The 22143-nt window shown below is 37.2% G+C and overlaps 1 protein-coding gene across 4 annotated transcripts in view; it reads left to right on the top strand.

Annotated features, from left to right (window-relative positions):
* Positions 1 to 22143, top strand: part of SLC6A15 (solute carrier family 6 member 15) — a 39902-nt gene that overhangs the window by 9300 nt on the left and 8459 nt on the right. For 2 of the 4 annotated variants that reach the window (XM_061369352.1, XM_061369353.1), the window contains 7 exons: positions 1924 to 2404; positions 10544 to 10701; positions 11149 to 11275; positions 15357 to 15538; positions 16779 to 16889; positions 20437 to 20678; positions 20767 to 20959. In XM_061369352.1, coding sequence (XP_061225336.1) covers positions 2116 to 2404; positions 10544 to 10701; positions 11149 to 11275; positions 15357 to 15538; positions 16779 to 16889; positions 20437 to 20678; positions 20767 to 20959 — 1302 coding nt within the window. In that variant the 5' untranslated portion in view covers positions 1924 to 2115. Of the gene's footprint in view, positions 1 to 1923; positions 2405 to 8194; positions 8278 to 10543; positions 10702 to 11148; positions 11276 to 15356; positions 15539 to 16778; positions 16890 to 20436; positions 20679 to 20766; positions 20960 to 22143 lie in introns of those variants that run through there. The other 2 variants (XM_061369354.1, XR_009727816.1) reach the window with 2 other exon arrangements.

The following is a 22143-nucleotide window of genomic DNA, read 5'->3' on the forward strand; positions in this document are numbered from 1 at the left end:
GAACCAGATGCTGTGGCTTATAGTCCCAAAGCTCTACTAGAACTGCTTAAATGCTTCAACTTAGTGTATTATTAGTGTTTGCATTCTGGTTCTACCTGCATATTTCAGTCACGGCTGAGAGCTGCTGAACCCTACATGAACTACAAGAGGGTGTAGTCCTTTGAATACAACCCAAAAGACAAAACCAGATAGAAAGAGGCCTAAATAGACACTGATTTAGCCCAGATATACAGGATATGGTATTAGGATTTCTCCATTGTCTCAACAACTCTTTTTCCCCATTATATTGTTCTGTGTATGGCTCATACACTTACTTTTTTTTTTAAAGAAGTGGTAGCAGTCAAAATAAAGCCTGATACTAGTTCCTCAGGTGTCAGAAGGAAAGTTCATCGGACTGTGAACCTTTCCAGTGACAGTGGTGCGCATGAAGCAGAGCAGAAACTGGCAGGCTCTACTGTGTGTAAAACATTTGGGCTGACTGCCAGAACTGGAGTTGCTGAGAAGAGGCAGTAACAGGAGGGAGTGAGACATGAGAAGGCAGTGACGGGAGCCTAGGGAACGAAGGAAAAGAGGTTACAGTGGAGTTCAGTAGGCAACTGGAGTGACGTTCAACTTCCAAATCCTTAGAAACTGTTGAAAAATGTAATGTTCTGTCAGCCATGAGGCTGGTGATAGTACTTGCAGTGACAGAGGTTTTACTTCTGTGTTGTGCAGTCTCGCCTTCATAAGGTGTGGGCTGGGTTCCAGTGGCTTGAAGTCTTTCTTCTGGTCTGTGGTTGAAGCAGCTGTAAGGTGCTTGATCTCTCAGTTATTTTACTAACAGTCCAGTAATACCCTGCAGTTCTCAGCTGTGTGCGAGTTCATCAGAACATGATACAGCCTTAGTGCTAAGGACCAGATGTTGCAGCCAGGTCCATAAGCAAAAGCTGAAAGGTCTCCTGTATCCTGGAGTAATTTCCCATGTTCATCAGTTAGCAGTTCTTGATTAGACTCCTTGTGTATTCCCTCTTCAGGGTTTTCATGAAGCTTAACATGTAATCTAAGTCCCTTTAAGACTCTTAACTCTGCGGATGGCTTTGCACATACTAGTTTTATGCCGTGTGATTAGTGAGGAATTTCTTGAAAAACATTCCTCCCCAAAATCATAGGGTTACCTTCAGTGTGGCAGCTGCAAGCAAGTTTGTGTGTCTTTTTCAATGATTCATTGTGTTACAGACAATACGTATTCAAATACAGGCATTTTTGTGTCTGTACATACACAATTGAAACAGCATGCTTTCAAAATGAGTTTGGTTACAGCTTTTCAGATGTTTCAGATATGTTTAATAATTTTGTATTTCTAAGAAACTTAACTAAAGCATCAAACTTCATACATGATGAACATCTCTCCTTTGAATATATGATGATTATATTTTCCTTGAAGAATACAGGAAAACAAGTCACCCTTGCTTTTGAAGTACTAAGTACATCATATATATAAAAATTTTGATTGCTGCATGACTTTCTGAAGTGGTCTGAAAAAATCTGTTTTGTTTAAAATAAACATTTTTAATAAATTGAAGTACAGCTGTTAAATCAGGAAGTAATGAAATTGGGCTCCTAATTTTTCTATAAAATGCCTACACAGTTACGCCTGATAAAAAGAATCTTGTTATGTTGTCAAAATATGAACAATTAGCTTATCAGTACTGAAGGTATAAAAAACCCAAAATTCTCAGCAAGTGAATGAAATGTATTCTACATAAATATTTAAGTACAATGAACTTAATTTCTACAATTTGGAAACGGGTTAACATCCCTTATTCTTTTTTACTTCTGTCTATTAATTGAGATAAGCACAAATGACTAAACCAAAACGTATGATTTGTAAATAAGTTTTTTCTCATTAATCCTTCTTTATTTTTCATTTTATTTTTTTCACAGGTACTTTCAGTAGAACAGGCTTTCAGGAAGCACAGTCCTTACTTTTGATTCCCTGGTATCCAGGACTCATCAGGCACCATCTTCAGCCTATTGCTTCAGTATTCTTGGCTAAGCAGAGGGAGAGCTTTCTTCAGCAGTTGTCCATCTGCCTCAGCTGAACCTGACTTACTTGCTGATTTTCTCTTATTACAAATGCCTAAGAACAGCAAGGTAGTGAAAAGAGAACTAGATGATGAGGTCATTGAGTCAGTTAAGGACCTTCTCTCTAATGAAGACTCTTCAGATGATCCCTTTAAGAAGAGTGAACTTATGGTTGATGATCAGGAAGAAAAAGATGTTGATGTTGAAGAAGGCTCAGATGTAGAAGATGAAAGACCTGCTTGGAACAGCAAACTCCAATATATTCCGGCGCAAGTTGGATTTTCCGTGGGATTAGGGAATGTATGGCGATTCCCATATCTGTGTCAGAAAAACGGTGGAGGTAAGTCTTGTGATAGCTGGTCATATCTAAATGATAAAGCTAACTTATCAGGTTTCAAGGTTAGCAGAGGTTTCAACAACAAAACCTGCTCCATCATGTCAGGTTTTTCCTTTAATTTCTTCCAGAACCTATGAAGAGAAACCCATATTCTCTTTATTTTAGTGAGATACACCTGTTAAAGTAAGTAGCAGATTAAGGTTCAATTTACTCATTTTAGGGAAGAAAGCTCTTGATATGACTTTAGTGGTCAAACTAGTGTCTTAAGCAAAACACGTATTTACAGAGAGGTTGCATTATTTAGGACCTGGCTATTGTTCTGCTGAAGTGTTCTTCGTAGTACTTGGATAATAAATTGGGGCATTATGTCTGCATTCACTTCAAAGACTAAAGCAGCATTCAGTCTTCAGTATTGAGCAGTATTAAGCTTCACACCTTTACTTTTTAATTGCTTTTAATTGTTTTTAGCTCCTAGGCCACTTGATCATGATTTATTTCCTGCAAGGACAACAAAATACTGTAGGAGTGAAAAGGTTTTATTTACTGATAATGAAGAATTTAAATTATTACCTTAAGAGAATGCATTTGTTTTGTGGTGTTATACAGCTAACTATTTTCCTAAACAACAAGTTACCTTTCACTTAGAACATTAACATCAAGCTGTTTGTTTGTTAGCTGTTCACCTGTGGTCTTGAATGTAGTATGAAGTATGAGGCTGGAGACCTCCCTTCCTCTGAATTCAGAATTAGTGTTTTATCCTATGCTGTACTGTACACTGCTGTACTACATTAACGCACATCCTCTTGTAACAATTTACTTGTCTGAATTTGAACCAAACTTGTCACTCTATGATACAAAAATTGAACCTGTACCACAGAACAGAAAACACAGAAAAAGATTTTACTCATGCTGGATTTTAAAAGTTGAATGACAAAACTGATGTGATTGAGGAATATAGAAATAAGCCTAGAATATGATCAGAGTATAATTCTTTATTTGTTTTCTGTCAGACAGTTCAAGCTGTAAAAATGAAGGTTATACTTTGAAATGTTCCATCTCCAGGATAAAATTATTATAGAATTCTTTTGTATCTAGTTATTGTAAGGTTGTTTTTTTTTTAATTCTTATTTAACTTCCTTTTTTCAACTTTATTCTGGAGATAAAGCAATTAAATGGTTGATTTAATGATTCCTGTGGAATCTAAAATTTTCTTCACCTGTAACTGTAATATTAACTGAGAAAACATGTTAAATGTTTCTCAAAGTCCATAGCTTTTCAGTGGATGGCAATCTCATATTCTACTAGACACAGTGTAGAATTGAAGTATTACTGCTATTTGGAAAAATAATACATATGCTAATAATTTTAAACCAAACTGGTTCAGTTAAAGGTATAGCTATTAAAATGTTATAATTTCATCCTAAGTATGGATGTCAGGATGTAATCTCAAGGATAATGCACTAAAGCAGTTTGTTCTGTGTAGTGGTGTCCCTTTTCAAAGTCTGTTTTATGTAGTTAGTTCCTAAATTTGCAAGACTGTTGGATTGTCCTTTGAACCAACATTAAAGATCCATTGGTACACTCTGTAGGCTGTTGGATTCATACCATCAGGAGCTTTTAAAGTTACTCTGCCGGAGTTAATTTAATTCAGATAAAATTTAAATGCATTTAGTTAATAATTTCACATTTTTGGGAAAAACAAAACCAAAAAACCCCACCAACCTTCAGGCATTATTGCACTTCATTAATCAAACTTGGAAAAATAAAAAGATGCCTTCATTTCAGATTGGTGTTAAATATTTTCCCCTGTGTTGTAATTGCAGGAACTTGGATGTGGAGTCTGTGGAGAAATAATGTTTTCTACACATTGCTGAGCCAAGGATGTATTTGGCTTTAACAGTATTTTTTCCCCATTTTTAGTGAATTGCAACCTTCAGAGCAGGACAGAAAAGCAAGTGATCATTAGAGCTAAAGCTTTCTTGGTGTTCAGGTTAACCATAATGCAAGATGGTAAGGGTGACACAAAATGTTGAAACATACAGTACATTGATGTCTGCATATGTGTCTGCAGATGGAGAGATAATTCTCACAAGTAAAAGAATAGGAGGAGGGAAAAAGGAAGGAGGGAAAAACTCAAATGCATGGTGAGAAAATCTATATCTACGTTTTATATGAGGTTCCAGTTTTCTGCTACATGTTTAATTCTAGGTAAAACAGTGGTTTTATGCAACCATTCCTAAGTATCAGTGTCAGAACTGCTCTGTAGTCTTCTGCTGAGAGTGCATTACTATAAATACCTGTTGGAGTCTCCAATACAAGGTAAACAGCCTTTCTATGGATTATCATTAGAGCTGTTTCAGTGAAACATGGCTAGGTCTCCACCTGCGGTTTTGTCCAAGCATTTTTCATTTTCTTCCCTACGTGTAAGGAAGTTATATCTGGCAAATACCATCAGGCAAGGGAAGTATAATAAAAAGTGGTAAACCAATAAACATACTTAAAATTTAAACCAAAAAACTTTGAACCCATAGTTACTCATTAGTTTCCTTAACAAGTTTCTTTGAACATTTAGTGTTCCAAAGCCACCAGTAAAGGAGAAGGTAAATCCTAACCACATAGTAGTCTTCAATTTTATCTTTCTTTTTTAAGAAAAATACCAAACCCAACCTTTTGTAAACAGAAGAACAAACCCAACAAAATAAACACAGAAAGATGCAGCCAAGTTAGCGCAATTAGATATATATTATAAGAGGATTTTGTGGGGGAAACCGTTGGGTGTTTACTGCCCTGTTTTCTAGAGAGATTAGGCTTGTTTTTGGCTATGGCCTGTAGTATGCCAGCATTCCTGACTTCAGAGTTCTGTACTGCTTCAGTAAGTTATTTGTGATACCATGTTTAAAAGTAACTTGTGTACCGCTACAGTGCACTGATGCTTGGCCATCCATATGTATTTTTCCAGTCAGTGTTTCTGGGTCTGGTCTGCACCACCAAAATCACTTTATTTCTTGTGATCGTTTAACAGTTTTCTCCTGTTGTTTTCATTCATATAAACTTGTAAATACTTAGAGTAATACCTGTTGGGGTTTTGTTAGTGCTCAACTAAGATACAACTAGAGTGGGTAGCTCTTTGCTGGCTTTCACACATGGCTGGAAGGAGACAGCACTTCAGGGTGCTCGTTTTCTAGACTTGTAATGAGACAGAGGGCCCAAAGGAGTTCATAGCCTTTGTGAATGAGGGTCTGAAGGTGCTCAGTAAAGTTTTGAGGAACTGATTATAGATCTCTGCCTACTTCACCTCTGTCCTCACCATGTGTCCTCCTTACGTCTGGTAAGCAATGCCCAGTTCTCATCTGACACTTAAGGTACGTATTCCACTCATTTTCAGTGTGTTACAATTGAAAAAAAGCTGTTTATTCTTTGATTACTCGAAAAGGTTATTTGCACTGGAGCTGGGTATTCTCTAACTTAGCTTTAGAAGTTTTTTATATTTATAATTTTTACACTATACAGTTTATTTATTATTCCTTTCCTATATGAAGACAAATATGTATGTTTGTTCAAATAGGCACAGTTCCTATATAACAATTTCAGAACCCATGTTAGCATGCAGTAGGTTCAGAGCTGCCTCAGGTTCCTATGAAAATAAACCACTCAGGTGTACCCAATCTTGCCATAAGGCTAATAAATAATGACAGACTAGACCTATGTTTGCCTGCTGCTTATAGCTATCACCTGGTGAGTAGCTTGCATACCTTGTGCTTTTTTTTTCAAAGAGCTATTTAAAGTTTATTTGATTTTGTTGTCATTTCCCTTTAGGATTGGCAGAAATAAAATGGTACTTTCACATATTAAAAGGAACAAAAGCAAACAACATTAGCTGTTCTGCTAGATTAGGTGATATTTGAGTGTTATTATGAAGACAAGTGAACATGGTTACCTAAGAGGTGCTTCTAGTGTTGCATATTGTAAGAGGATTTACTTGGAGTGTACAAAGTACTGCACACCCAATTGTGGTGCATTTTGATGAGCGTTAGCTTAATTTTCCTGATTTTGGTGGGTTTTTTTATTCTTTTTGGGGTCAGTCCTTTTAATATCTCAGTGATGTAAAATCTCAACTAGGAAAAACGATAAACAGATAAAAGTTATGAACAGCATAGTGAAATCTGTAGCAGAGTATCTTGCCATTATGTTTTGAAGGTAGACATGTGTAGAGTCACATCACGAGTCTTTACATTTAAGTATTCTGTATGTTATACCAAAATGTCAGTAGATAGCATTGTTAAGTTCTGTGGTCCAGCAGCTGTTGCTGAGAACTGCTGAGAAAATAGTATATAAACTCTAAATACTGGGTAGTCGTTATAAGCTGCAGTCTGATTGTCTAATACAAGCAAAATGGGAGCAAAGCAGATATTACCTAGTATTCCCAACACTGAGTATGCATTCAGTGGCTTAATTATTTAGCTTTTGATCAATAATTCATAATCAGTGTCTTGAATTCGCTGATGACTTCAGTACTATTTTGTGAGCTCAGACTTAAAATGTATGATCAGACTCAAAATCCATTTGTACTTCAGTGTGCTGAAAATGTCTGTTTTTGTTGTAATTCTTCATTAAAGCTTATTAGCTAAGGTCATTTTCATCCTTAAGCACAGCTTTTGTAAATAGGCATACCTGAACTTACTCAAATCATGAAAGACTAGTGACAGGAAGACTGTCCTATCAGTAAGATAAACTGCAAACCTACAGATAAAACATAAAACCTTTTATCAGATTTTCCTGATAAAAACAATTTGTATTTTGTAATGGTAAATATTTTTGCTTACAGGAGCTTCCTAGATTGTAAATATAAAAAATCAAAGTAGTGCTATGTATAGTATTAACATTCACCAGTTCCTGCAATCTTTTTTATCTTTATTATTCATTCTAGTGAAGAAGGATGAGGGTTTGTTGGTTGTTTTTTTTGTCTGTATGACGCTGAGGTAAGTTTTCTAATATCAAAGCCATTGTTGAAGGCAAAAATATGCAAAAAAGTGACTTTACAGTAGAATAATTTTGAATATATGGAAGGGGAAATCTGGGGATCCTGAACTGCACAAAATTGCAATATTCAGAAGGCTGCATAGCAGGCAGATGTAGCAGATGATATAACTAATTGTAGGGTGCTGTTCAAGGCCACCATGTATAGTTTATTGTTCTTATTCAAATAAAAATTATCCAATATTCTAACTCCAAGGACACATGTTTTTGTGCGCTAACAACTTAGAGGCATAGTGATCTGTTTCCATAGTGATTCTGGTCTAAGATGAAGTGAAGATGTCTTACAGTTCTTTGATGTCTAGCTTCAAGAGAAGGCTGAAACAAAATACTTTTCTAGAGATGCAGTGGTTTCATGTTATTTATAGGGCATAGAAGCCCTTTGCAGCTGTGATACACTGTTGTATAATCCACCAATGTCCAAAGTGTATTGCACTGAAACTCATAGGTACACTATTTTCCATTATGTCCCTCTTTTGGGGAGGGGCACAAGAACAAAAGGGAGCTCAGCAGGTTGGATTGATGGGAAGACCAGTGCTTCAGGTGCTCTGCACAAGCCCTGCAATATACAGGTGAACTCTGCTGGCTACACACACTGAATATAGGATTGTGTCATACGTAATGTGACATGGATTTAACACCACATTTCTGTAAATCATTTAGTTGAATCTTAACTGGTAAATCTTGCAACTTACATTGATACTGCACTATAAAACACCCACGTCAGCCCAGTCTTTAAATATGTGTTTAACTTTGCAGCCTTGTGATAAAGGTTGTGGACTGGGACACTGAAGAGGTGGGTTCAGTTCCTGCTCTAGTACAGTCATCCAGTGGGATACAGGGTAAGTCATTTAGGGCCCAATTATTTTCAGGTGTTTAGGATTGTCTGTGCACAGGTATGCAACACCTGTCTAATTAAGACCTCAGGTATCATTCACAGTAGTGTTATATGATGAAGAAAGTATATACTGTTGGCTTTCAGTTAATTGTATGAACAGATTTTTAAAGCTTGTAATGCCAAAGCTTCTCATTTGCAATGCGAGTTAACTGTATTTCTGTCTTGGCAGAAATTTTGAGAGAATGTAGATGATAAGGGTGTTTAATGGTATTATTTATCTTATACATTCTTAGACAGGTGGTCACCCTCATTTTGGAATGTGGTTGTCGCCCTATTCCTCAGTTTTCCTTACATTGGTTTCCTTCTGTCTCTGTTGTCTCACTTTTCACAGTAGACAGTAAGTCCTTTGGATTCTTTCTGCTTAGTGCACATAAGATGATAGACAAAACACCAAAATACTGGATGGGAATGTAGTTCCTACCTCAGTAGAAATAGCACTTAAGTGTCCTGCAGTGAGTAGATAGACCATGATGTTTGACTCTATGAAAGGTGCATTGTAACCTCAAAACCGGTATATTGTTCAGAGCCTGGCACAGGTTTTGACCAAATGGTGCTCAATGTCATTGATATCATATTATCATGTCATGAAAATAAAGCACAAGGCGGTATTCTGTTCTAATAATAGCCTGTAGACTGTGAGGTAAGTAAGATCAATATTCTTTGTCTGGTCCAGCAGTGTTTTTTTTTTTTTAGGTTTTATTTATTCTGTCTTTTTTTCCGACTATTCTTAGACTTGAGACTGTAGTTACTCCATGCTTAGGATCTTTGCAAGATCTTTGGAGTAGAAGGTGGAGTCCAGTTTTTCTGTAGCAAGTGGACCCATGCAGGAGTGGAAAGTACCAGAAAATCTGCAGTCTCCTGCACAGCTTAGGAAAATTTAATTCTTCTAGAATAAACAATTACATGAAATAAGCTACCTACTAAGGATATGCAAATGACAGTGTATTTTGACTCCAAAAAAAAAGCCCTAGAAAGTTGATGCTGGATGGAGAAACTTGAAGTAAGACTTAGCTGGAGTTGAGGATAAATCCCAAATTGGTTTCTGAAATTTGCTCAGCTTCTCTCTCATTGTACAGATGAACAGTTTGATTATACAACTTTATAGCTCTGAGTCTAAACTCCTGAGGTCTTTAGGTGTTTGCTCTGTAGCTTGCTCTGACATGCTGCAGTCTGCATCTCTCAGGTGCTTTTCTTTAACCTTACAATGGTTGCAATCAAAAGTCCTAAGCCTTTAGAGTTTGTTGGGCAGCACAGTACTCTACGTTGCAGCATAATAGCCAGCCGTTTGAAAATTAGGTGCCATGTTGCTGATTGGTGATGTCTGAATGTTTTGTTAGCTCTAGTGTTAAATACTCTGCAATACCAAGGAGTAAGTCAGGTTCTGAAATTTTCAGTGTGCTTAGTGTATGGACATATTTGCTTCCTATTAGTTTCACTGAAATAAATGAAAATATGTGCTTAAATTAGTATTGTATGACCACTTCCTAGGAATAAAATGTTGGGAAAAGGTGTTACAAATATGTACAAAGGTGAAATAACAGCTGTGTTTTGTTTTTTTTTTTTGGAGCATTTTTGAGTAATGTGAGATCTGGACCTACAGTACTCCATTTAATTTCCACCTCATGTTCCTAGTCTCTTTCTGGAGCCTGGTAGAAATGGGCTGATGTAGTGTTTTGCTTAGCTGGGTATAATCACTATCTGTATATTGTGAAATCCTCTTAGCATCTGAAGTTCACGTGGAGAAATCAACAGGTGATCTTTTAAAACTGTTTTAAGATTGGATGAAATTCAGAATGTTATGTGCACAATGTTTTCTGTATTTCTTTTATAAATTAAGTCATGCTGCTGTGTTAGAAGTCAAGGTGTTGAGTGTTTTAAGAGACATCGATTCAGCTCCTGATTGCCTCACTATGTATCTTAAAAGTTTGATTAATTGTCTAGAATTTCACACAAGTGAACAACTAGCTTAGATAATAATTCACTTTCAGTAGGGTTTGCCTCACAATGTTGCAGTGCTTTGGAAATTTGCTGTCTCTGGGTTTTTCCTTTTTTAGAAGATGTATGGCCAACTACATCAGTTAAAATTCTCTTTGCATGTGATCAGAAAAGCTTTGCGGACACTAATTCAATTGAAGCTCTTAGGTTTCACATTGGTTGTGTCAAGTTCTGACTCTTCTTCCACTCACTCTGACTCTTTATTCTGTTCATAGGTGCCTATCTTGTGCCATACTTAATCTTGCTACTGATAATAGGGATTCCACTCTTTTTCTTGGAGCTTGCTGTGGGGCAGAGGATCCGCCGAGGGAGAATTGGTGTATGGAATTACATCAGCCCCAAACTTGGAGGAATTGGATTTGCAAGCTGCGTAGTAAGTTATTAATTGTGTGGTTTGTTAGACTTTCTGTTTTGCTGCAGGGAAAGGCCACTGATCTGTAGTTGAGCATCAAGGTCAGTTTACAGTGTTTTGGGAGATCTTAAATTAAAACATTAAAAAATGTTGATATAGATGTGTCTGTAAAACCACTTAATGTGTATTTTGTGATTCTTTTGAAATTAGGAAGTAGGAACAAAGTAGTCTTCTGGAGAAAAAAAGCCTGTAAAAGTATAGGAGTTATGTGATAAATACAGAGGAAAGCAAAAATTTTGGCAAGTACTTTAATGGGGCAAGACATTCAGTTCTTTTTCTGACTTAATTAAAATTAGGTTCAGTGGCTGATGTGCTGAAATATGCAGAAGTTCAGTTGGGATTTTTTTCTTTTTTTAATTTGCAAATATAGTTGCACTTACTAACTTTTTTATCTGTCTTTTTTTATAGGTGTGTTTCTTTGTGGCCCTGTACTACAATGTCATTATTGGATGGAGTCTGTTTTACTTTTCCCAGTCTTTTCAACATCCATTACCATGGGACCAATGTCCTTTAGTTAAAAATACATCTCATACCTGTAAGTCTGTATTAATGTTATTAAAAATTCAAACCAACTGGAGAGATCTACCCCCTGCCCCGACAATTCAAAGAGATACTTCTGGGGAAAGAGTGTTGCATGCAAAGCTGGTTTTGCATCTTAATGCGATGTCACATTATTATACTTAGAAAAAATGCAACAAACCCCTGTAATTTAAGATAAATATACTTTATTTTGAAAGGAACATCACTGTCAACAGCATTTTAAAGAGAAGGAAATAAGGAGAGTGCTGCTTAGTGTGTTACAGGAAAAAAAAATTTCTGATTACTCTTTTCCTGATGTTCAGACTGCTTTTTATGCTTACTTGCTGAAAAACAAAGGTGAAAGGATATTTCTACACTTCAGTTGGTAGAGTACTTCCTGGTGTTGCATTACTAAGAAAGCAGAAAACTGAAAACTGTAAACATCGATGAAATGCATGTGATAAAAGTACTGTTTGCTTTGTAAACCAGTGGAATTGAGATAATTGGTCATTGGTTTGTCACTAAATTGTGATAGTCTTACATGGATGTATTATGCAATAGCATTGGAAGTTAGAATCATAGAATCATAGAATAGTTAGTGTTGGAAAGGATCTTAAGATCATCAAATTCCAACCGCCCTGCCATGGGCAGGGACACCTCGCTCTAAACCATATCACCCAAGGCCTTGTCCAACCTGGCCTTGAACACCGCCAGGGGTGGAGCATTCAGAACCTCCCTGGGGAACCCATTCCAGTGCCTCACCACCCTAACAGGAAAAAATTTCCTCCTTATATCCAATCTAAACTTCCCCTGTTTCAGTTTTTTATCCCTTGGTTTTGGTTATCTCGTAACAAGTTACACACTTTGCACACTTTGCATTATCCTTGCTATTGAAATACAAAATGTTTATTTTAATTTCTTTTTATTTCAGATTGTTTGGTTTGGTTTTTTTTTTTTCAATTACCTCTAATATGTTTGGGGCTTGTTTTACTGATTTAATAAAGAACATAATCAGGGACATTTAGTTTTATGACGTTTTGATAGTGTCTTTGCCTGAGTTCCTTGCTTCAGTTGCTTGAAATAATCAGTGTTTCTGGATATTGGCACACAGATAGCCTGAGTTCCACAAGCTTTTGTCTATTAATTGAGCCACAGTGATTGTTTATGTACTCTTACCCTGCTTAAATAATAAGGTACAGTGTGTCAGAGTAACTTCAGCAGAGGTCATCGTAACTATGCTTACACAAAGGAAAGTATTACATATGATGACCTCCTATAATTATTGACAGTTTAAGTAAGGACCTGAAATCTCTGTTGGGCTTCTTCAAATAAGTGTATCTTTCCCTTCTTTTCAGTAATTACCTTGACTCAGGATAATAAAAAAAAACCCCACACTTCTGGAATGCACATAGCAACTTTCGTTTAACAATGCTGTGTAGAAGCCATTTTTTCTTTTTCCCATCACTTTGAGATGATCATAGAATCACAGAATAGTTAGGGTTGAAAAGGACCTTAAGATCACCTAATTTCAACTCTCCTGCCATGGGCAGGGACACCTCCTGCTAAACCATGCTGCCCAAGGCTCTGTCCAACCTGGCCTTGAACTCTGCCAGGGATGGAGCATTCACAGCCTCCCTGGGCAACCTATTCCAGTGCCCCACCACCCTAACAGTAAAGAACTTCTGCCTTACATCCAGTCTAAAGTTCCCCTGTTTAAGTTTGAACCTGTTACTCCTTGTCCTGTCACTACAGTCCCTAATGAAAAGTCCATCCCCAGCATCCCTATAGCCCCCCTTCAGATACTGGAAGGCTGCTATGAGGTCTGCCCGCAGCCTTCTCTTCTTCAGGCAGAACAGCCCCAACTTTCTCAGCCTGTCTTCATATGGGAGGTGCTTCAGTCCCCTGATCATTCTCGTGGCCTTCCTCTGGACTTGTTCCAACAGTTCCATGACCTTTTTATGGAGGACGCCAGAGCTACAGACAATATTCCAAGTGAGCTCTCATGAGAGCAGAGGGTCAGGATCACCTCCTTCGACCTGTTGGTCACGCTTCTTTTGATGCAGCCCAGGGTATGGTTGGCTTTCTGGGCTGCGAGTGCACACTGCTGGCTCATGTTGACTTTCTCATCGACCAACACCCCCGAGTCCATCTCTGCAGGGCTGCTCTGATTCTCTTTTTTGCCCAACCTGTAGCTGTGTCTGGGATTGAACCGACCCAGGTGTAGGACCTTGCATTTGTCATGGTTAAACTATATAAGGTTGGCATCAGCCCACCTCACAAGCATGTCTAGGTCCTTCTGGATGGCATTCCTTCCCTCCAGTGTTATCAACTGAACCGCACAGCTTGGTATCATCAGCAACCTTGCTGAGGGCGCACTCAATCCCACTGTCCATGTCAACGAGAAAGATGTTAAACAAGATCAGTCCCAACACCGATCGCTGAGGGGCACCACTCATTACTGGTCTCCAGATGGACATTGACCACAACTCTGTGTGTGGCCATCCAGCCAGTTCTTTATCCACCGAGTGGTCCACCTATCAAACTGATGTCTCTCCAATGCAGAGACAAGGATGTTGTGTGGGACAGTGTTGAACCCTCTGCACAAGTTGAGGTAGATGGCATTAGCTGCTCTACCGCTGTCCATCAGTTCTGTAGCCCCATCATAGGCGGCCACCAAATTGGTCATGCAGGATTTCCCCTTAGTGAAGCCATGCTGGCTGTCACCAAGCACCTTGTTGTTTTTCATGTGCCTTAGCATGCCTTCCAGGAGAATCTGCTCCCAAGATTTTGCAAGGCACAGAGGTGAGACTGACTGGTCTGTAATTCCCCGGCTCATCCATTTTCCCATTCTTGAAAATGGGGGTTATATTTCCCTTTTTCCAGTCATCGGGAACTTCACCTGACTGCCATGATTTTTCGAATATGATGGCCAGTGGCTTAGCAACTTCATTTGCCAGCTCCTTCAGGACCGGCGGATGGATTTCATCAGGACCCATGGACTTGTGCACGTTCAGATTTTTAAGATGGTCTTGTACCAGATCCTCTTCTACAGTGGGCCCAAGGTCTTCATTCTCACAGTCCCTGCATCTGCCTTCCAAGACCTGGGTGGTGCAGTCAGAGCCTTGGCCAGTGAAGACTGAGGCAAAGAAGTCATTAAGAACCACAGCCTTCTCCAAATCCAGGGTAGCCCATTCTCCCAGGAGCTTCCAGAGGGTGGCTGCTTTGTCCCTATGCTGTCTTTTATTTGCTATGTACCTATATAATCCCTTCCTGCTATCCTTAACATTCCTAGCCAATTTTAATTCTAACTGGGCCTTAGCTTTCCTTACCTGGTCCCTAGCTTCCCAGACAACATCCCTGTATTCTTCCCAGGCCACCTGTCCTTGCTTCCACCTTTTATGAGCCTCTTTTTTCCTTCAGATTTTCCTCAGCAGCTACCTATCCATACAGTGAGGTCTCCTGGCCCCCTGCTGCATTTCCTTCTAGTTGGGATGCAACAATCCTGAGCTTGTAGTAGGTCATCCTTGAGTATCAACCAAGAAATGATGATGATTTTGATTGATTGATTGATTTTTGATTTGATTGATTTTGATTTGATTTTGATTTGATTGATGATGATAATTTTGCTGTTTGTAATAGTAGTAAGTTGCTTGTTGATTTGAGTGTCATATCAAAGCAAACACAAGCAAGAGTTTGTTTTCCATATATTTTCAAAATGGTGTTCAGTTTTAGAGAGGTGCATTTCATAATTTATGTCACTGTATCATGCGTAGGTAATGTAAAGAGAATGTATGTCTTCATCTAGACCTGCCTACTATTTAGTAGTTAAGTGAAAAATAAATTCTGCCTAGGACTTGGCTTGACTATATGCAAATAAAAAACTTATCCCAAAAGGGTGTTTTAAAAAGATCTTCCCAGAACCTTTCACCATTAGCAGTCACTTTCTCTTTTAGACAACATTTTAAGACACTTTTAGTTTTTTGGAAATGATTGTGACACAATTACAAATATTAAGAATTGGTATAACACTGTTATGAAATGTTGGGAAAATACTTCTGTCTGAGTCCCATTATTTACTGGCTAACATTTCTTGACAGTTGTGGAGCCTGAGTGTGAAAAGAGTTCTGCAACCACTTACTACTGGTACAGAGAAGCATTGAATATTTCCAGCTCTCTGTCAGAAAGCGGGGGTTTAAACTGGAAGATGACTATCTGCTTGCTGGCTGCCTGGGTCATGGTGTGCCTAGCCATGATCAAAGGAATTCAGTCCTCAGGCAAAGTGAGTACACTGTTTACCTAAATTACAGTGTTTTACTTTGAAACATTTCATGACATTTTTGTTCACCACACGCTCTGTTTACTCTCTCCTGAAATCTGTAGGAGCAGGTTAGAAGCTGTGACTCACCCTAGTATAATCTCAGGTAGAGGAATGTTAGTAGTTGAGCATTAAAACTGTAGTAATTTTAGTGGGAATTATATTAATTTAGTGGGAGTTGAGATCTCAAGAATAATTTCCATTCTCATCAGCATAACTGTTATTCATAACATAATGTGCAACATAAGTCCATGTGCTTCTAAATGTCTACAAATTTGGTTCCCATGTATACTCACATTGTATTTGCATTTCACCCAGATCCTCAAAAGGCCTTGCCATTTTTGTTACTGTTATGTGTACACATGCTTCTGTCATTAACACAGCTGCTTTTCAGGATTCTGGATTGTTTCTGTTGTCTAATGACTGCCATCCCTTTGCATCTGAGTACACCACCCTGTCTATTTTTTTTTGCTATGCAGCCAGCTGGATTGGCTAGTGAGTGTTTTGCTAGCTCTGTTGATCTCTGTGGGATTCTAAATGAAAAATAATCTATTTCAATAGCAAAACCTTTTGCTATTAAAAAGTTTGGCACTGAGGTGGAAAATTCTGTGACCTCTTTAATGTATTTTCATTACAGAACTAGCAAGTTTAGTGAGAGAATTATTTTACTATAAAGTACAGAATAGATTTGCTTTTCAGTGATGGAGAATGAAAGATTGTATTTGATTACTTCTGTTTTTTGCTGGTTTGGCATTGAGCATTGCTTAGTGATTCTAATCCATTGGTTATATACTTCCATTGACTTTTGTCTCCTGAAGACAAAAAGAATTTCTATTTGTGCTCTATAGCTTTACTATACCATGTACTTGAATCAAAATGCATTTGTATAGTGAAACATTTCGGAAACAATCTACTGTCCTTGTCATCATCTCATTGAATTTGCACTGAACTTCCCTGAAAGCCCAGCTGTTTTCAGTTAGTCAACACAATGACAACTGTATTGTTTTAGTAGATAATTTATTTTGCAGTTGTGATTTTGCTTTCTTCTGGAGAGACAAGGGGAATGGGAAGTTCCCCTACATGTGCTGTAGCACCATATGATTATCAATTCATTTGTATATCAAAGAGATACTGAATACTGAATGAAGCTACTGAAAATAAAGTGTATGGATGTCATGTTAAATTTCTTCTTAATGTCTTTCAGATCATGTATTTTAGTTCCCTTTTTCCTTATGTGGTACTTTTATGCTTTCTGATCAGAGGACTGCTCCTTAATGGGTCAGTGGATGGAATTCGTCACATGTTCACACCTAAGGTGCGTGCTTAATTTCTGTTTGCAATGTATGCAGTGGCATTTTGACCATTTATGAATGCTCTCATTTAAGCTTATTGTCTTCATAGAACGTTTAGCTATATTTCTGTTTGGTTAAATGAGATAACAAGCCCTGAGGTCCAAAAGCTCTAAGTATCACAGGCACCTGTGTAGAGTTACCTCCTTTAGGTGAAAGGTTCCCAGAGTTAGAAGCTTTTACAAAGCTAATGACTGAAAGTGCTGTTTACAGGATTCAGGATGTTCAGAGAGGTCCAAATACTGAAAAGAGAAGTGAATCTTAAATCTTGCCATTCGATAGGATTTAAATGCCTAGTTCTGGGTTGTCACAGTGAAATGCCTTATCTTGAACGCTGTCATGGCTTTACGTAATTAACTGACTCCTTTTGGAAGAGGTCAGGTTTGCTCCTTTTTAGAAATAATGTTGTTTGCATAGTAGCCCAAAGTACAGAGGAATTATCTTTAATACTAAAATAGTCTAAGTACTCACCACTCAGCTTTCCTTATTGTGTTCTTTATGGTTGTCATGTCATGCCGAGAGAGCAGCAGGTCTAAACATTTTTATTTTTTCTTTTTTTTTTTTTTTTACTGTCAACATTTTTACTGGGAATGTGTATTACAGAGCTTTAGATTTTATAACTATGGAGGTTAAAAAGGCTTTTACAAATCATTGTTTAGCCTGAAGATCTAAATTATCCCAGCCCACATCCATCTCAAGTGCTTGTAACCATATCTAGACTACAGGAACAGCACATTTGAGTAGTCAGAGTCATACTCAGCAATGCATAATGCTGGGCTTCAGACTGTATTATGAAATGAACTTCCCAACAAGTCCACTTCATAATACAGTTAAGCAGGACAGGAGTGACATTTCAAAAACAAAAGCCAAATAATAGGCTTATTAAAATCAATGCACATAGTGGCTAATGCCAGATGACAGGTTGTTGTCAGTTGTATTGACCCCAGGTGTTTTGAGTCTGTGGAGAACTGTCATCTTATAAAAATGACCTTTGTTAGCTATCACACTGTTATTTCTTGTGTTGTGATACATAGTCATAGTCATGGTAGGTGGACCACTCGCTGTCACGGCTTTAGAGAGTCGTGGTTCTTCAGGAACTTGCAGGCTGCTTTGGCAAATCTGGGAAATCAGAGGAACAGAGAAATGTAATGCTTCCTGACAAAGTCTGTAGCAGAGATGGAGAGGTGGAATACAAACCTCTAGAAGTTATAATTCAGTTTATTGACCACATTTTTAGTCCTTTCTTTAACTAGAGAAGTGTCACTAAATACTGAAGTAAACACTGAAACACCCCTTGAATAACAACACCTCTTCACTGTTCCATAAGTCAGACCTAAAAGAAATTGCAGCTGATGCTTACTTTAAAAGTTATTTTTTAACTTAGTTACACAGTTGTTCCAAGTTTTGGTTCCGTCTACTGGTTTCCAGTTCTTTATCTCAAGTTGTGGTTTAAATTTGGGGTTAGGAGACCTGTATGTCACGTGCAGTATATGTGAATATAAACCTTCAAAAGTATTTTCATTATAATGTCTGATTGTTTCTGTACTTGGGCCCTAATTCAGGGTGTAGATTCATATGAAACTACCTAAGGGAATTTAGACTCCCCTACCTGTTGTTGTTTCCATTCACTCTATAGTGCTAACAGTTTCTCTGGGGAGGAAGGCTGTAAAAAGGATTGCTAAACTGATCCAAATGGAAAATTACACAGTTAGATAAACATGAGAGGGGAGGGGAAAACATCTTCTTAGCCTTTATTAGCTCAGTTTTTCAACCACATTTAGGCCACCAACAACCACAATATACTCCCACGGAAGAGCTGTGTTAGCAGAGCAGAGGACTAGCACGCATTGGTGCAGGTGTGAGAGCACAGGGCTTATGAAGAGGGGCTGAATTTCTCTGTTTGGTGTTGTTGATGAATAAAGGATAAAATCTAAATAATAACCTTAATGAAAAACCTAAAGAATTGACATGTAAAGTCCACTGAAGTCAACTGCTGCAATGAAACTGCAGCAGGACTGAATGAAACTTAAATACAAAGCCCCCCAAATTTCACTGAAAAAAATCTTATATAGCAGATCAATTACAAATTTATTTTGAAATGCTAGACAATGTGTGTCTGAGAGCATACTGACTTCGATGGTGCTGAATTACATATTCCAGAAAGAGAGAAGTGTTTTGATACTTACTACAGTTACAGATTTGGCAAAAATTAAGAATATTCCTTGAACTCCCTCTAGTGGAAAAGCTCCAGCATGTGTTACAGGCAGCTAGAACTACGTGCAATAGCTGCTTGTGCATTGTAATTAAAAAGAAAATTGTGAGTCTGGAACAAGTTTGTTGTCATAAGCACTGGCCCTCTCCCCGAATATGCTGTATTTTAGCTATATATAAATAAATAAAACAGGTAGCTTCTGGCTATTTATAATGATATACCTTTATGGGAAACTGGAAATTTTTTTAAAATGTTACAATAACAGATATTTTTTTTTTCCTTCAAGTAAGGTAAGACAGACAGTCTAACAGTGCTGACATCTGTGCTCATGGTTTCTGGTTTTACTGTTTTTAGTAAGCCTAGGCTTTGATTGTTAGTTTTCTTTTAAATTACATGTACAAACGTAAGGCCTTTCACTGTTAAAGGGAGGCCCTGAATCAGCTTCAGAAAATCTAATGTATAAATTTCACATATAATTCTTTTTTGTGATTCAGTATCTAAAAGAATCTGAGATAGACAGACTTATAACTTTGTTGTAAGATGACTTATAACTTTGTAACAAAGATATTTCTTGAAGTACATTCATCTGAATGAGCAATACAGTTCAGTTTTTTTGATAAAGGCTTAAGTGTCCCTCAAATACCTGACCCATTTAATTTAGGGTAAATTCAAGGCATCTGGCTTAAGGAAGATTTGACTCGTGAGCTATAGAGATTGTGGTGGACAGTGTTTGCTTCATCTATTGCATTTTGCTTTACATATTTGCATGTGTAGAATCCCATATAAGCATTTGTATCTCATGGTCACCTTTTTTTTTTGACAAGTAACAACAAAGCAACTTTCAGCATATTAAATGCGTTTATAAGAGGATTGATCATCTCAAAATACACTGTAATTCAATCAACTGTCAATACATACACTCTTAAACAAAAGGACAGTAAATACTGTAAAATATAACTTCTGTCTTATTTCTCAGTATAACTAGCTGCTTTTTGAATTATATCTTCAGCAGTGTCTCATTATTGGGAACACAGTATAGAGCATGTTTCTCTTTAAGGATTGTATCATATAAAATTAAGAGAATTTCTAGCCCATAAGTTCACTCAACTTTAGGTGTCACATTCAGCTTTCATTCTATCATAATGAAAATATATTTGTAATTGAGTATTAGTGTTTTATGGTGTAGGTTGTCTTCCTGTTGTTATTTTTTTGTTTTTCTGTGATCTATTTCTGTTAATCTATTTCTGTTATAATAGAAATGCATTTTATAGCTGACATATATTATATCTAATTTCAAACAGCTTGAAATAATGCTGGAGCCCAAGGTCTGGAGAGAAGCTGCTACTCAGGTGTTCTTTGCCTTAGGGCTTGGATTTGGTGGAGTCATTGCCTTTTCAAGCTACAACAAGAGAGACAACAACTGCCATTTTGATGCTGTACTGGTGTCCTTCATCAATTTTTTCACTTCTGTGCTGGCAACTTTGGTGGTGTTTGCAGTTCTGGGCTTCAAAGCCAATATCATAAATGAAAAATGTGTTATCCAGTATGAATTTTTTTTTTTAATTTATATTTCATGTATAAATTAACACAGGTCATTGAGTTTGATTTCTCTGTTTTATTATGTTTTACAGAAATTCAGACAAGATTTTAAAACTTTTAAAAATGGGCAATCTGAGCCAGGATATGATCCCACATCATATCAATTTCTCAAGCATTACAGCAGAAGATTACAATTTAGTTTATGACATTATTCAGAAAGTTAAAGAAGAAGAGTTTGATTCTCTTGGTCTGAAATCTTGTCAAATTGAAGATGAACTTAACAAGGTGAGAGTAATAAGCGAGTCTTGAATACAGAGGTGATGAGCAGATGAATATTTGTAAGTCTGTGTAAGTATACTTCACAGTTTCAGACTATCCGTACAGTGTACCTGTGAGAAGTACACCTATAGAGATCCATATGAAAACATGGTTTTGTGCAGGGTTACATTCTAGCTCACCTAAGGACTTTTGGGTCAGATGTCCTAATATAGTCTTCACTGATTTATAATGTATTTTAATCCTTACATTGCTCTCCTCAGGAAATAATAAGTTTGTAAAGTTCCGTTCTTTAGAAGGGGTAGAGCATGAGAATTTTTCGAAAGACTAAACAGAGGTGTACCTATTCAGTGTCATACTTTGATGTCTTCCAATATTAAGATACAATCATTAAACATAAATATTGTTTTATTAGAAAGTAAAAAAGTATTATTTACTTATTAGATAATTGTTTAATGAATATCATCCTGGTTTAAAATCTTTACTGTAAACCAGATCTGTAAATTTTCTAGCTTTTTCTAGCTTTTTCAGAGGGACTTCCAGTTACAAGCATAGACCTCTATATGGTTTTGCCAGCATCTGAAGCTAAAATGTAAAATCAGTGACTTAGACCTTAAAAGCTTCTGTACTATTCCTGCCATTTAAATTTGAAATAAATAATTATAGAAATGAAGTCCTTGATATACTTAGTGGAGAAAACTGTGTATTTTGTAGCAGTCCTGTATAATAGTAGCTATTATGCAAAATTATTAATGAAAGAGAGATAGAAGTTCCAGCTGGACACAAGAGGGATTTTTTTTTCACAATGAGAACAGTCTTTGCAATAATATTCTCTGGGAAGTGGTGCAGTCCCTACCACTGAACATTTCTATGATAGAGCAGAACAGGATGCTGGAACATCTTGTTTAGACTATGCTTTTGCCAGGAAAGGTTGCACCAGATTATTCTTGAGGTCCCTTCCAACCTGATATTACATGATTCTCTGAAAGAAATGTGTTGCTAATATCATTCAACTTACAGATTCTCAGCCAAATCCAATGTTTCAGTAAATCCAGTATTAAGTTTGAAGGTTTGGAAGAATTGCATATTAGATGGCTACCTTTAAGTTTTAATCAATGACATTGTATGAACAGGAATCAGACTATCAAACTCAAAAAAAAAAAAAAAGAAATACTGTCCATGAATAATAATGG

The sequence above is a fragment of the Neopsephotus bourkii genome, unplaced genomic scaffold (genome assembly GCF_033783945.1).
Source record: "Neopsephotus bourkii isolate Nb327-2 ecotype Australia unplaced genomic scaffold, CSIRO-AGI_Nbou_v1 NB_1493, whole genome shotgun sequence".
NCBI classification, from domain to species: domain Eukaryota; kingdom Metazoa; phylum Chordata; class Aves; order Psittaciformes; family Psittacidae; genus Neopsephotus; species Neopsephotus bourkii.